Source organism: Numenius arquata, chromosome 2, assembly GCF_964106895.1.
Source record: "Numenius arquata chromosome 2, bNumArq3.hap1.1, whole genome shotgun sequence".
Classification (NCBI taxonomy): Eukaryota; Metazoa; Chordata; class Aves; order Charadriiformes; family Scolopacidae; genus Numenius; species Numenius arquata.
In genome coordinates, this window is record NC_133577.1 from 66,334,743 (window position 1) to 66,349,917 (window position 15,175).

At 45.4% G+C, this 15,175-nt stretch overlaps 1 protein-coding gene across 3 annotated transcripts in view; it reads left to right on the forward strand.

The window, feature by feature from the left end:
* WASHC1 (WASH complex subunit 1) overlaps positions 1–15,175 on the forward strand; it is a 44,054-nt gene that overhangs the window by 19,704 nt on the left and 9,175 nt on the right. For all 3 annotated transcript variants that reach the window (XM_074168499.1, XM_074168497.1, XM_074168498.1), the window contains 2 exons: positions 12,116–12,227; positions 12,926–13,072. In XM_074168499.1, the coding sequence (XP_074024600.1) occupies positions 12,116–12,227; positions 12,926–13,072 (259 nt within the window). The remainder of the gene's footprint in view (positions 1–12,115; positions 12,228–12,925; positions 13,073–15,175) is intronic.

Genomic DNA, 15,175 nt, shown 5'->3' on the forward strand with positions numbered 1-15,175 from the left:
CCAGAGAGGCATTCCTTTACCCCAGGCCCCTTACCCCAAGTGGCTGCAGCTATTGCTGTCTGGAAATATCCAGGGAGAAGCAGATGATAACAAGTCAGTGTGTGCCTCGCAGCAAAAGAAATGTTCCCTTTTTTCTAGTTTCTTAGCCTGCAGGTTTGGCAATATTTTCAGATTTCCCCACTCTTCTTGACACAATTGCCATATCGTTCTTTTTTTATACAAAGTGATAGCTCTACCTTCTCAACCAGCTTCAGATGCTGGACTCTCACACATGTGTTGGAGTCTTATTCGCTTCCGATGGATGAGTTTTGTGTACTCAGCCCTGAAGGAAGAGATTCAAATAAGTCACTTTGTTTTACAGGCGTGACTTCCATCAGGGATCTAGTGTGGAGAAAACTGTCTGGAAAATAACGCTGAGTGGCTTGAAATGTGTATTACAGGCTCCCTCCTATATAAGTGGGAGTGTGCAGACTGCAGGGAGAGTTGCAGGAGGAAACATGAGTGCCAAAGGTCTGTTCTTCACAGTTGACTGGCAGATTAAATTCTCTTTCCATGGTCCTTTTTTCTGACTATAGCCGTGGTACGGTCACTGGCCTTTTCCAAATCGGGTAGATTAGAGTTTGGGTGTAAATGCAACTGACAGTTAAGACAGAGCAGCACTTTTGGAGACAGTGGATCCATTTGCAGATGCTAATGGTGAAGGAGTTCTTGCTTTTCTTCCATCTGAGTCCTCCAAATAATCATTTTATTGAGGGGATCCACCATGCTGTGCCATTAGCCGGAGGAGTGGATAAAAATTATTTTTGGAGCCAGGGATAACGGATTTGGATGGTAAAGTGTGTTAAAAAGAAACCCCAAGTGGGTAATTTAGTATCTTCTGAGTTGTATTCTATTCTTAATTTATCCTAGAATATGATCCTTATTCTGGATTAATATACATTTTAAAATGCAAATACCTGGTTTTATTTTACTTCTAGGACTTGCATTTTAGATCTACCATCAGAGCTGAATAAGAAGACATGCTTGATGAGCTTAAGAGGCATAACAGGACATTCCTTTTAGAAGAGAAGGTAAAGCTGTTACACTTCTGCTCTGTGGTAGTGCACAGGAATAGCCTTTCAGATTGTCTATGAAATATATATAACACACCAGTCATTCCCATAGCTCAGCACTAAGAAACTAGAAAGTTCACGTTCTCCACGGTTCAGTTCTCTCTGTCACATTGGCCTAAAGACTGGGCTTCTTTGTTTTTGTTTCAACAACAATACTTTTGACGGTGGCATCCTGGGTTTTATTGATTCCAGAACAAATTCGAACTTCGGGACTCTTTTGTGGGAGGGAGGGTTGAGAAGCTATCAACTCCTGTTGGGTTACTGAGCACCAGGCAGGGTTTTCTTTGTTCTTTCTAGCACATCGGCGATTTGGGGAGTGGGGAAAACTAAACAACCTCACAGCCAAAATCATGCTCTTCATGCTTATTTTTCGCTGGGATGAGGGGATTAGCTGCTGCTAAAGGCATTGGTCCGTGAGAACATTTATTGTGTGAGTATGTCACAGGGTGAGTGGTTAGGCTATTAAAATTTATGAATTTATGGTTCTTGCAGTTTTGGTGTGGGGAAAGGGGTTTGAAAAGTATACTGTACAAATTTGTTCTGGTATTATTGTGAAGCTAGTATTTCCATTCTTAATGACTATTTGTGAGTCACTACAGGGGAAAAGATGAGTTTTGAAAGGACAGCGAGGAAAATGAAATCATGTGTCTAGAACTGCTCTAAAAGTGATGTCCGATCATTGATGTGTCACCGACTGTTTCACTGAAACGACAGAGCAGCTGTCTGACCAAGCAGAGAGGCATCTGCTCTTTGATGCTGTTTGAAAAATCTCTATCTGGGGCCCAGACTTTTTTGGGGAAAATCCCTCAAGAAAGCAAGGAAGTGCTGTAATCACTCAGAAAAGGTGTTAGGTGGATAATGTATCATAAAGAGTTACTTTCATTTATTGAAGAAGCACTTATGCTCAAATTAGCTTGTTGATGGGCATATCATAGAAGGTGCCTTTTGAGATTTGAGTGTGACTGCAACTGATTGTAGGAAAATGAAGAAGTAACACTAAACAACCTCTGTTTCTGAAGAGCAAATATTTTGAAATAAAAAGCTCCATTTGCAAAAAAAAAAAAAAGAAACCATTCCTTTAAGAGAAGAAGACCTGTTTTGAAAGAGAAGGATCTGTTATAAGAAGTTGTTCAAATTGGAAGCACAGGTGAGAAAGGGGAAAGATGTAGTTAGCAATGAGGCTTTGTAACTAGCAAAGGGCTAATAACTGTTTCTGAGAAAGTGTACCTTATGTGGTTGATCTTGTTTTCATTGTAGCAAGATTTTGGGGGAATCTTGGGGATTGGCACTAGTCCTTACAGGACGCTGAGAACGATCATTGGCTGCTGAACAGAACCAGCGAGTGGCAATGCTCGCCTGGGCAGAAGTATCCAATTGAAGGAAGATTGAAAGGGAATAGAAGAAACTTGATTGAAATTTCAAGGTGTTGAAAGTACAACAATCACTGCAGCAAATATGATGAGTAGAAACACAGTATTGAGAGCAAAGCAAAACAACCTGGATACTTTAAGTCATCCTTCAAAAGCTGGTTAGGCCATTTAGCAAGTATCTGATGACAACCTCAGTAGGTCAGGACAAAGTGAGAAAAGACCACAGAGGCAGACCCTTATTACGTGGTGGAAGTCAGAAAGGAACTACGAGTTACAAGAAGAAGAGATGAAGTGCAGTTGTCTTTGAGGGTTTCACAGCTGGTGAAACAGACTGCTTTATGGTAGCAAGTCCTTTTTCTTGGTTAGGCTTTCCTTCTCCTCAGTATGCAAGTCAGTCCAGTTGTGCAGGACAGTGTTTTTTATAGAGAATTATTTTAGTTAGTAACTGTTGTGTGAGTACTAGTTTGTAAATTATAGCTTTTAAGTTATCTGTTATTGAAAAGGGGACTGAAGGGTTCAACTTGTGGTGCACAAGTCAAATTCTGTATGATTGCCATTAGCTGCTGGGAAGTGGGGAAAATGTTAAAATCAATGCAAAAAACTTTACCTTCAAACTTGTGTCTTAAATGTGGGGTGAGGGTATATTTTGGATCCAGAGGAAGAAGTGGTGGTGGAGAAAATGGTCAGTGTTTTGCTGGGTGTAGTTTATTCTAGAGAGCAGCAGTGGGATGGATTGGGCAATGGGGAGGCACGGAAGAGTGTAGAAGTACTTGCATGGGTGGTCATAAACTCAATAAAACTAAAACAACTACTGAAATGTATGTGTTAACTCCTGTGAATCAAAGCAAAAATTGTACAAATTAGTGAAAGATGGGCTGAAAATCTGGTCTGCTGGGACTGTACTGTGAATTTCCTCAGACTTCCTTTGTCACGGAGCACAAACGTTTCCACTCTTGGTGTCACAAGCAACTGAGACTTAATTAACGCTTGGAAATTGCTTTGAGATCTTTGGGTGAAAAGCAATGAAGTTCTAATGATACTTGATTAAATGCAAAGAAAAACAACACTTTCCTCAGAGAATGATTAGAGTTTGAACTTCTATCACAAGGAATCATTTTCCACTCCAGAGGCGGGCATGTTTTGATCAGCATTCATATTCTTGGTGACAGTGGCTTGTTTTGGTAGCAGAGATACCAGACTAGGAGCAGCATTTGTGCTATGTGTTGCGTTGGTATAAAAAGCCTCCATCCCAACGAATGAGTGGGAGCTGGGCTTACTTGGTACATTCAGCCTTGCATTAGGGTAAGCCCTGTAGGAGAACCTTTAGGGGTGTTCACTAAATCAGTTCTCATCACACGCGTGCAACTGGATGCTACTTCACTAGGTCAAGAAAGCTGTTCTAAAACCACGTGGGAGGTATGGGGAAAGCTAGGAATAAAGAGGAACTTCCTGATCTTCTGATAAAACCAGGCTGTCCTCTTGTTCTTCAGTGTTGAGTCGACATGGACTGCCTTGCCAGGGGGGAGGAAAGCTCTGCAAATGTCACTCTTCCTTCCCACATTAGCATGGCTATGTAACGAGGCGTCTTTGGCTCAAGTCAGGCTAAAAGGGCTGGGGAGGCTGCTGTGGACTTGCCAGAGCTAGTCCCTGCTGTTGCTACCTTCAGGTGAAGCTCAGAGGAAACACCAGGTCTGGCTGGTGGCTCGTGCATTTATTTCTCTTGCAGCCCCACCTGGGAGAAGGCACAGATAAGAAATTTAAATCCAGGCTGATCTGTCTCCTGTGACTACTGCTGATAGGAAATGTAGAGCGTAATGTTGACTAAGAGTGAGTCGTATAACACAAGTGTTGTTTGTGTAGAATCTGGCACAGTGCTGACATGAAGGCTGGGAAGAAGTTTCTTCTACGCTCAGTGGAATCCGAGACCTTTTTAAAGACGTTAGCTCTCCCTACCCCCAGATTTCATTCACCACAGGGTCACCTGGGCATTTCTCCACTGCTTTCATTTCCTGTGACTCCGTGTGGTGATACACATTTTCTGTTCCGTGAGGACGGGGAGGAAGACTGTCGGCTATTCTAAGAAAGCTTTGATGGGAGAAAGAGAAACCTAATGTTTGTGTACACAGTTGATTAATTTAAGGTTACAAGGTGCTCTAACACCTTCTAAAGCTATCTGTCAAATATGATCCATAACTTCAAACAACATGGAAACAAAATTTACTTCTGACAATCTCGTAAGATTCTGTCCAAACAGGATTAGCCTTCCTTTCAGTAGTGATTTAAAAAGGAAAAAAAAAAAAGGGGGGGGGGGGGGAAACACCAAACAAACACTTAAGGCTATTACTACATAAGACTGAGCTTCAGTGAGTAACTGCTTGTGAGAATTTTGCAAGGATGAGTGAAGACTATATAGATAACAAAGCAGTTACTAGTACTTACAGCGTCTGCTGCCTAGTATCTCAAGACTATGTCTGTATCCGATGCTCCGGGAAGCAGCTCCATGGTTTTGTTCAGTGTCTGCCCCCACACTGCCAGCGGAGGAACTCAAAAGATCACCTGTGAAACTCCAGCAGTACAGGTAGAAGAACTAGTTTTTTCCCATTACTTCTTTTAGACCATCCTTCCCAAAAGTTGTTACCGTGATGGCAGAACCTGTTGTGTTTATATATCTTAACACTGTTCATGGAGAAGTAGTTTGAGCAAAAGTAGCCTGTATAGTTTAAATAGAAGATCTAATTGTGTAATTTATTTGCAAACACAGACTTTCCACTTAGTATATATTTCTCCTAGAAACAGGAAAGCCTGTCTGCTTTCAGATCAGTCAGTGGTGGGAGGCAAGTAAAAAGATTGGAAGGCTAAATAGAAGAACTTGTTTGTGACCTTTAAAAAAAAAAAAAGGCAAAGGAAAAAAGAAAAGCTGCTTTTCTGAGGACGAGAACAAGCTACAGGGGGAGAGGGGGGAGGGTGCTGTGATGATCGGTCAAAGTTCTAACTTTCCAGTTTTACATAAGCTTAATTCACAGTAGTGGGAGCACCTTGTGAAATGAGAGATTAAAAATCAAAATGAAATTATTGTGAGAACATGACCTGTGGAGAGTGATGTATGCCAGATCCTGCTGAGGATAACCTGGCAACCTTGATCACCCTCCAATCTGAAAAGCTGTTCAGCATCACAGGAGCGAGGCAATATGTGAATGCTGAAACACCTGCAAATCAGGCTCAAGGAGCAATCAAAGTGTGATAAACATTAATTAGTATAATACCCAAACCCTTAATGGAGGAAGGAACATTGATTACACTGTCTCACTTGGGATTTCTTTCTGTCAGAGATGGTATATGATGACAGTTTCTGATTACACTTACTCAGACATGAAGCAAGACTTTAAAAGCTGCTTAAATACGGAGAGAAGAGCAGAAAGCAAACAAGTTGATCTTTCTTGGAGTGGCTGAATGTATTTGGGCTTTTATAAAAGCATACATTTTTGCTTTTTGCCTCTCAAACTCTTGAGGCGAATTGGCATTGTGAACTGGCTTTGAATGCTTCCCTGGATCGCTGTAAAGTGTAAATGTCTTAGCAGCCTTTCCTTGGCTTTCTCCGTCTTGGTCCTGCGATGTTGCCAGCTGCTGGGGCAGAGGGACTGCGTGGGAGTGGGGAGAGTGGGGCTTGGGCTTCTCACAGCCCATTTCTGACTGTGCCGGTCATTGCTGCCTGGACTCTGAGCTGGCCCACCGCAGTGTGCAGCAATATCCATATGCGGTGAGGCTGTTTGTAAAGCACACTCTAGTGCCTCATAAAACATTATCCTTTGTTAGCTGGGCAGAACACACTTAGATATTCTAGCCTAGCTCTCTAGGCCTGCTTCAGTCTAGTGGATTGTGCATGAAAGCCCTGAGTTATGGGTAGTGGGGGCGGTGCATTGATGTTTCCCCATCACTTCAGCAGCCTGAGGAGCCATAAAAGCCCATGGTCTTTTCTCAAGAAAATTCTTAGACAAATTAAAACTTTTTCAGGTTTGAGATTTTCTTCTTCTCTGCAGCATACAAAGAGAGCAGTGATGTGCTTCTGGGTCCCAGGAAAGAAGGAAGTGAGGAAGGCCTGAGAGGAAAAGTGGACATTTAACTCCCTCAACACCACCTTTCTGCTTTCACCATGGGATGATGTCACCCCTCCCCTGGGAGGGAGTCTGTCCATGCCTCACCAGTGGTTTTGTCCCTTTTGGAAACCCACTGAAACTTGTCCTAGGGGTTTAGTGGTATCTCATTCATCAGCAGTGGTATCATGCCAGTTTTGGCACAGGTTCTGTGGAAGGATGAATGGCAGCCAGTGCTGTTACCATTCCGTGCTACCCTGCTCCAGCACCAGCCACTTGGAGAGTCTGGGGATGTAATAAAATACAAGATCCATAAACTCAGTCCCTTCTAATTCATGCCTCCTGCAGTAAGGGAGGAATTTAATAAAAGCACGCTTTGTTGGAGGGGAAAAAAAAAAAGGGGAAAAAAAAGCTTTACTTTTAGGCAAAAATGCAAGGGTTTATGGAACAAATTTACTATATGTACCCTCAAGTTTAGAACAGCAGTGCCAAGCATCCCCCTGCTGTCTCTCAGGAGCCAGAGCCTGGGCTGGGAGGAGACAAGATGCCTTTCTATGATGTGTACAGTCCTCATTTAAGGAAAAAAGTCATTTAATACTTCAGCTGCCTTATTCTACTGTGCAACTTCATTTCTCATTCTGCTCTGTAATGTTCTTTCTCCTTGGTTGATCACTTACTTTTGTACTTCAGACATGAAATTGAAGTTCTTTGGTATTCTAGAGAGGTTTGCTCCCAGCCTCTGCTGCCTTGCCTTTCTCATTCACCTTGATGTGGAGTTCGCCTCTTCTCTCTCCCATTTCCCAAGTTTTGTCATCCCTGTCTCTTTGGGATGATGAGTGCACTCAACAGGGACAGCAAAGGGGGTCCTGCTGCTGTGATACTTCCCTCCAGCTGAATTCTGTCTTGCTCAGCCACCTTTCTGGGAATCTGTCAGCCTGTCTTTACAAAACCTGCTCTGATTTTAAACTTTTTTCTGATGCTGTCTGACCTCTAGCAAATATAGATGATAAAACTCACAATTCTTTTTTGGCATTGTGGAGTGCTTGGAGACTCTCATAGAAATATAGTATTATTGCCAGTGCTGACAACTGACAAGACAGTGTCCTGGATGCCAGATTCCTAATGCCTCAAATCTTTTTCCTATGGGAGTAGAAGAACAGTAATTTTTTTGCCGTGAGCAGACACAGATGCAGCAGAGGAGGTCTTTCAGTAGCTGCCTGAATGTGAGATTTATTGGAGGAGTTATAAGGAAATAACGAGAGATGATCTGCTCCATGGCTGCAGATGGGACAGAGGGTATGGGACCAGCAAGGGAGGCAGTGAAGTGGGAGGAAGTATTCCTGGGACCTGCTGTGGGTGTTGGAGAGAGTTGCCTCTAAAATGGAGAGGATCTCGAGGTGGCAGGATGAGGGCTTTGGGAGAAAGGGGATCTAAGTTGGGGGTGAGGTGCAGGGGACTTGACTGCGAAAAGAGTTCAGAGGGACAAGAGAATGTGAAAGCTTGAATCAAAGCAGCTGAAAGATTGGCTTTAATATCTGCTTAGATCAAAAATGAAAGTCTGTATGGATTAAGAGATAATCTACTAGATAGATTTAATCTGCCCACATGTATTACTTCCCCAAAGAAAAGCACTGGGAGGGGAAGGCTGGTTTGGCTCGGTGCCCAGGATTTGAAGGCAGGTGATGTATTTTCCTTTCTTCTGCAGGCCCCCTTTTCGCTTGTCCGAAAAGCATGCATCCTGCCCAAAGGGAGGGCCTGTTGCTGTACGCCTCCTGCTTCATTCCAACTCCAAAGTCACATTGAATCTAACTAAAGGGGTTTCTCAAGCAGAAAAGAGCACCCAGAGCGAAATAATGCAGCAATGACTAATAGGATATGCGCAGGGTAGGTTCAGATGCTGATGGTGGTTTTGGCTGAGCGCAGGGTTCTGAGGGGCAGTAATGGGCTCTTACATTAACACTTAGCCCTCCTGTCCTGATTGCAGTTGCCTTTCAAACAAACGCCACTCAGTAACACTTCTTAAATGGAGGTTGAGGTCTGAATGCCACCTTGCTTCAAACGCTTCGCCCCTGAAATCCATGGCAACAGCCCTCTCCATCCCTTCCTGTTTCCGTTGTTTATAAACACCAGGTTGACTCCTTGGAGCAAGTTCAGTTTCTACAGCAGTAAAAATACTAAAGTTGCTGGAGGGCACTTGAACATGAGGGATTTTTTTTTTCCATGTTATTTTTTCAGTATCAATGCGGTATATTGTCTGTTTTAACTAACACATGCAACTGTATCTTGAACTCTACACGCGTAACAGTCATGCATTTTCAGGAGCCTGTACATGTGGTGGAATTTGGATTAGTTGGATTGAGGGGGTTTAAAAATTTTTCTCATGTTAACTTGCTCAGCAACAAATAAATCAATTCTGTAGACTGGTGTGTATTCCTTCTGTGTTGTGTGCCTGCCTCTGTACCACCTCAGGTGAAGGTTTTTGGCATATCTCCGAAGGTCAGGGGGGTCTGGCCTGGCAAATCCTAGAGTAGGAGATCACAGAACGAAGTAGAGGATGCCTCAGAGCAGAGCCGTTCGTGATTTGAAATATCTGAACTGGCACTGGACAACTTTCCCAGCTTCTGCTGGGAGCAGGCTGTCTGCCTGATGCTGTCCTTTATGGGTGAATGTAATCACTCTCGGTTATATTTGGTGGGCAGAAGGGATGGGTGTAGCTGTAGATGTCTTCCCTCTTTCCCTTCTGGATGCACCATTACTGTTTTAGCTAGGGCATGGTTAATTGCCAGTCATGCTCTGGGCTGCTTTTAGGGATGCTTCTTTTTTAAGAGAGGTTCCAGCAAACCTTAAAGAGAAAGATGTATGCAGTTCTGTGGCCTGAGAGGTGCTTGTGCTTTGCTTTCTGTCCTTCCCCCTGATGTTGTCCATGTGCCACGGGAGGTGCTGGCAATCTAGCACCAACAAGCACTTCGTAATAGTCAGTGCGCCTCCTGTCTTCGGTGGGGGCGTAGAGGGAATTGTGGCACCGTTCTTCTCTTAAAATGGGTGTCTTGGAGGATGAATGTTAAATGTGGAAGTGGTTAAGGGTGAAAGGTAAGGAAAACCGGAATTCCTCAAAAACTCCTTTGCTTCTTCATAGCTAGTGAAAGGGTGAGCGTGGGAAGGGAGAGGAGGAGGTGATACCTGGTGAAGCAGTGGGAATTATGCGGGGCAGAAAAGGGAGTGAGGGAAGCGTTTGACTGCCCCACTTGACTCCCTCACATTCATGGAGTGGGAGGGAGGAGAACCGTTACTGGTTTCCAGGCCCAAGCTTGCATAACTATCTGCTTAACATTTCCTTCTGGAGAGAAACATGTGCCTTCTCAGCCCCTGAGAATTGTGTCTGAGAGTCAGTAGGGTACTGGCTAAAAGGCAATTGATACCTTGCTTTTATTTGGAGCTTCAGGAAGGATTTGTTGAGTTCTAAGAGAGGGTTTTACTCTCCTAGAACATAAGAGGGTCAATTGCATCATTGATTTGAGGGAAAGAGGCAAAGCAGAAATAAACGACCAGGTTTTTTTTCAGCTTTGAGGGAAGTAAAAACGGTCAGATGCCCCCAGGAGCAGTGCTGCAAATAGTGTCAATCAATACAATTTGAAACATCTAGAAAAGAGGTGAACTGTGAGGTGGGAAAATTTGCTGGGGAGAGCAGTTAGGGAAGACTTAGGTCTTTCAGAGGCATCTCATACTTTAACAAAACAAGGCAGTGGGACAGCCCTATGACACATGAAATTTGCTGCAGACAGGTGCTAGGAAATGCACACTGAAAGGAACAACAGAAACTACTCTGAGAACTGATCAAGTGTATAAGTGATGTGGACTTACTCTGCTGAGACAGAGGGGAGGTGTGGGAAGAAAATCATGAACAGATTTGTACGTAGTGTTGGTACAAAATACAAGCTGTTAGGCTGTATTTAAAATAAAAGGATGGGGAAATGGAGAATAATTCTGAGAGGGAGAATCTCATGAGGTTCAGTTTTGCTCATCTCCTGCTAGAAAAAGAAGAAAGTAGAAACAGGCTGTGCTCTCTCCTGCCATATGCACAAGGAAGGATTTTCATGCCTCCAGAAGAGGGGTACGTGGCTGTAAACAAACAGAAACACTTAAAGCTATTTAGAGAAAGAAGTGGGGGTCTTTCAGAATGGTACAAGGTGAATAGGCTGCTTGTACTTGCTGGTTTTTCACTACCTGCTATGGGGGAGGCTTTAGTGGAGTCCATTTCTGTACTGTAATAGGGAATGTGCTGCACAAGAGTGAAAATACTTGAAAAGACAGGTTTGGTACACTTTGAAAATGGGAATCATGGATCACTGCTGATGTCAAATTTGTTGCTAAAAGGAATTATACCGAGTGGAAAAAAAAAGCGTGGAAGCTCTCTGCTCAAAAGCAGAGACAGACTTTTGGTGAAATTTGAAGACAGTGCTTGAGATTGATTTTTAGAGGCACGGAACGATCCAATGGAGCTCATTGTTACAAAACATTGCAGAAGTGGAGTGCTCTCTCTCCTAATGGGTTGTACAGCCATAAAAATATTCTTTGTTGTTTTCATTAGAGGGGTGAAGATTCAGAACAATTTTCAGCTTTTGAGCTTGAAGCTAGGGAGAACCTGCTGGTTAGGCATGGGGAAGGGAGGTATCCTGAGGAGGTGACTCCGTAGTTACCTGTAGCTGATGCCTGGTCCCAGGGTCCCTCCTAGCCACTGGTTGAGCCTGTGTGGCAGTTCCTGCAGCATGGTGGCGGCTGTGCACGGCATGCTGGCAGTGTCAGTCATGCCCCTGCCTGCAAGGCAGCAGCTATAAGCTTTGTGGGAAAGGAGTATGTCCGCGTGGTGAACGTAGAGGTACTTAACCAGTGACCTCTATCCCCTGCTGCCACAGAGTGCTTTTCACTTCACTCCCAAAGCATTTTGATGCTGATCTAGTTATGCAAAAATTATGCAAGTTGGCGTGCTTTATTGCTCCAAATGAAGACCTAATGTTGTTTAACTGATGTGGAAACCAAATCACAGAGCTGCGAAGCAACATGGAAGAAGTCGTGCAAAAAGCTGCTGGTATAGTGGAGGACAGGATAAACCTTGTTGAGTCCTGAACTCTGCTCGTTAGCATGTGTTGCCTTTCATTTTTAACAAGTCATTCTTATTAAAAATGTGTTGGCAGTTGATAACTGGCTGTGGCTTTCTTGTCAGCAGTACCTGCAGAGAGGCGTAGGGCTTGTGGCACTCCGGTGTCGCAAAAAAGCTCCAGTTCTCCATCTTTCAGTGCTGTACCTCAAACAGCAGTGGGAACATTGTGCTGTGAGTCAAGGACTAGACCTACCTTCACATCATAGTACATAAAGCTCTCAGTGGGACCGATACACGTGTATCTCAACCAGCACTATTTTGCCCAATGAAACAATCCAGTCCATCGAGATTCACATCCTTCCCTGGGGGCCTGGGCACTGGCTGTTGCCAAAACAAATCTCTGGGTCTGGATTCTTCGTCTTAAGAAAGGTGTTTGCCTCCTAGGATCTCTCAGCGGGTGGAGGCCAGCCGGGCACAGCTTCAGGCAATTGGTGAGAGAGTCACGCTCGCCCAAGCGAAGATTGAGAAGATAAAGGGAAGCAAGAAGGCTATTAAGGTAGTGACTTCAGTGAAGGTTGCATAGCCTTCCTTCTACTGTCTCTCTTTACTCCTGATGTAAGCTCTGTAATAGAAAAGGTGCTCGGCCACCACAGCTGCTGCCCACTCACCTCTCCATGCCTTGCTGCTGAGCGGGGTTGTGATGAGAATCCCCTTCCTGACTTGGCCAATTGATGATTTTTAGACCCATGAGCCACACAGCTCCTAGCCTTATTAGGCCTAGATAAGTTGCTGCCCCAGTTTCTCCCTGAGAAAGAGAAAAGGCCTATGCTGAGCTGAGCTAAACACCTTCTCACTTCAGGCTTGGAGACACTTTGGCTATTTGAATGAAAGCTGCTGCTGGAGAGCTTGTCCTTAGTGCATCTTAATCTTGTTGAGCTGTGTAAAACTGGTGAAAACCCTGCTTTCCCCATTCTTCCTCCATTTAATACAGTATTTCAAATTCCCGTACTGCCAGTGGTCACTACGATCTCCTAGTACTTCTATAAAGAGAGAAGTCCTGGCACTTCTGTTGACTGAAGTGACAGCCCATGCATGTTTGGGTCTGTGCAGATAACCCATACAAGCCTGTTGACTCTAAGGCTGTCCATTCCCACTAGCAGCACAGATTATGTGCCTTACTCAACTCCGTGTGTTTCTGTAGCATAGGATTGCCTGGTTGTTGGGATTCTTCAGTCCTTCCTTGTCTCTCCGCAGGTATTTTCCAGTGCCAAGTATCCGGCCCCTGAACGGCTGCAGGAGTACAGTTCAATTTTTGCTGGTGCAGAAGACCCAGCTAAACAGAAATGGCCAAGACACAAGATTCAGAGCAAACACCGAGTGCTGGATGAGAAAGCTCTGCAGGTAAGGAGGAGGAGGAGAACAGACCTTGAGATGAACAAGCAAAGAGAAGCTGGGAGGCTGTTAATCTCTGATGAAGTAGAACAGGGCTTTAGGATACAGGCTGGGAGCAGAACATCTTTTCAGCTTGGCCTGTTGGCAGGAATGTTTGAGATCAGGCTGGGAAGGTTGTGGAGCTGCTGGTTTGAGAGGGCCATGTCAGTACAAGACCTTGGCGCAGTGGTTGAGTGCTCTGGGTGGCTGTTGGCTGCCAGCTCTCCAGAGCAGTTCCATTTCCTGAAATGCCACCGTTTCCAGCAGCAGTGCTTGTGGGTGCTGCTGGCTGGGCTTAAGGCTTCATCTGTGCATAGCAAGGCAGCTGCGATCAGGGTCAAAATTGTTTGAAAAATAGTTTCTGAAGGCTCTAGTATAAGCACCGGTGAGAAGGGAAAGGTAAAAGTGCTTGTTAGTGTGTCAGGAGAAAAAAGAGTCATTAGAGCATTTCTCTGTCCCAGGAAAGCATCGTGCTTGGGTATTGTCCCTCCCTGGTTCCCAGCTAAGTTTCACATCTTTGAGGGGAAGATCATTTTGCTTCGTTGCATCTTTTGTTTGTGCTTTGCTTCTCCTTTGTCTTGTGTTCAGCTGTTGTAGGTTGCAAGACGTTCAGAGAGGGGCCAGTACCCAGCACAGTTGGGGCTTCCAGGTGTGTCCGTAGCACAGATGTCTGCAGGTGGTGTTGAAGGAGGTCCTGAAGTCCTGAGTTTCCTTTTAGCCTGTGGATTGAGGTGCAGAGAGGGGCTTCTTAGGGAGGTCTGAGAAGTGGTGGGTTTGGCAGGAAATGCTGCCAAAGGAGTCTCCAACAATTTGGGACTCCCTGATTTGGAAGAAGGGGAGGAAGAGTTGCTGTGTTTGAAGTTTTAAAGTTGCTGTGTATGCGCTGTGCCAGGAGTAGCGGACATACTCGTCCTGGCAGGTTAGGGATCAACCTGACTTCCCTGCTCTCCACCCCTAAAGAGACTTCCTTCCTCATCCTTGTGTGCCTTGGCCCAAAAATAAAGATGCCACTGAATAATTTATCACAGTAAACTTTCCTGAGTTTTAATGGAGTTGTGACCTCACGCGGTGAGGTAGTGATGAATATTTCAGCCAGGCCAGGGAAGCAGGGTTGCTGGCCGAATGGACAGCTGGCAAACTCGAGCAGGGTTCATGCTTCCTTCGAACCCTGGCAGTAGCACAGGGCAGAGCTGCGTGGGACCTGCTGCTGGCTGACCAGGGAATGCCGGTTACGGTTGTGCTGTCTGGCTGGTGGCCCCATCCCATCAGAGCTTGGCGGGGGGAGCAGAGGTATGCAGTGAATGGGCAGGGGAGATGCTCTCCCACCCTGAAGGGCTGGTGCCAGTGTGCAGGGAGGACATCAAGAAGAGCATCAGCTGGTAAAAAGCAGCGTCCGGCAAAGATCAAATGCAGTGCCCATCCAGCTGGCCCCCTGGCTCCAGTAGGCTCTGCGTGCCCTTCCCCACATCCCCTGCCATCTGCCTGCAATGCCACCTCTTCCCTCTCCCAGGCAGTCTCTGTACCATTGCCATCTTCTGCCCTTCCCGACCCAGGCTGCCTTCACCACAGGGACTTTCTCGCAGGCCCCGTGGGATGTTTGTATTTGTTCCTCCCTTCCTGTGACCCATCTTTCGATCCTGCCTTGGGATTGCTGATCTTTCTCTGGCTTTGCTGACCCTGCCTCATGCAGTGGTCTTGTCACACTTGCCAAGCGCACGCACACACCAGCTCCTGCAGCTTTTCTGTGGGGCAGGAGGATGCTGCTGCGCTGGCGAGTGGCTGTCAGCTGAGGAACGATGGAGGTGCCTGCACCAGGAGCAGCTGCTGTGCTGAGTGGGGCTCAGCGCAGCCGAGCTCTGACCACGTTCCAGGGGGCCATAGCCGAGCACGGAGCCCGACGTGCTTTGCAGTAATGAAATGTGACAGAGGGAAGTCTAATGTTTGCATTTATGCCCTCCTCAATTATTCAGGGCTTTCAGCAGAGGCTCGCTGCCTGTTTTCACTTCTAATGAGGGCCTCTTTGCTGGGAGCAGTCGTGGTGGCCTTTGCTAGCTTTGCTCGCAGAGGCACACA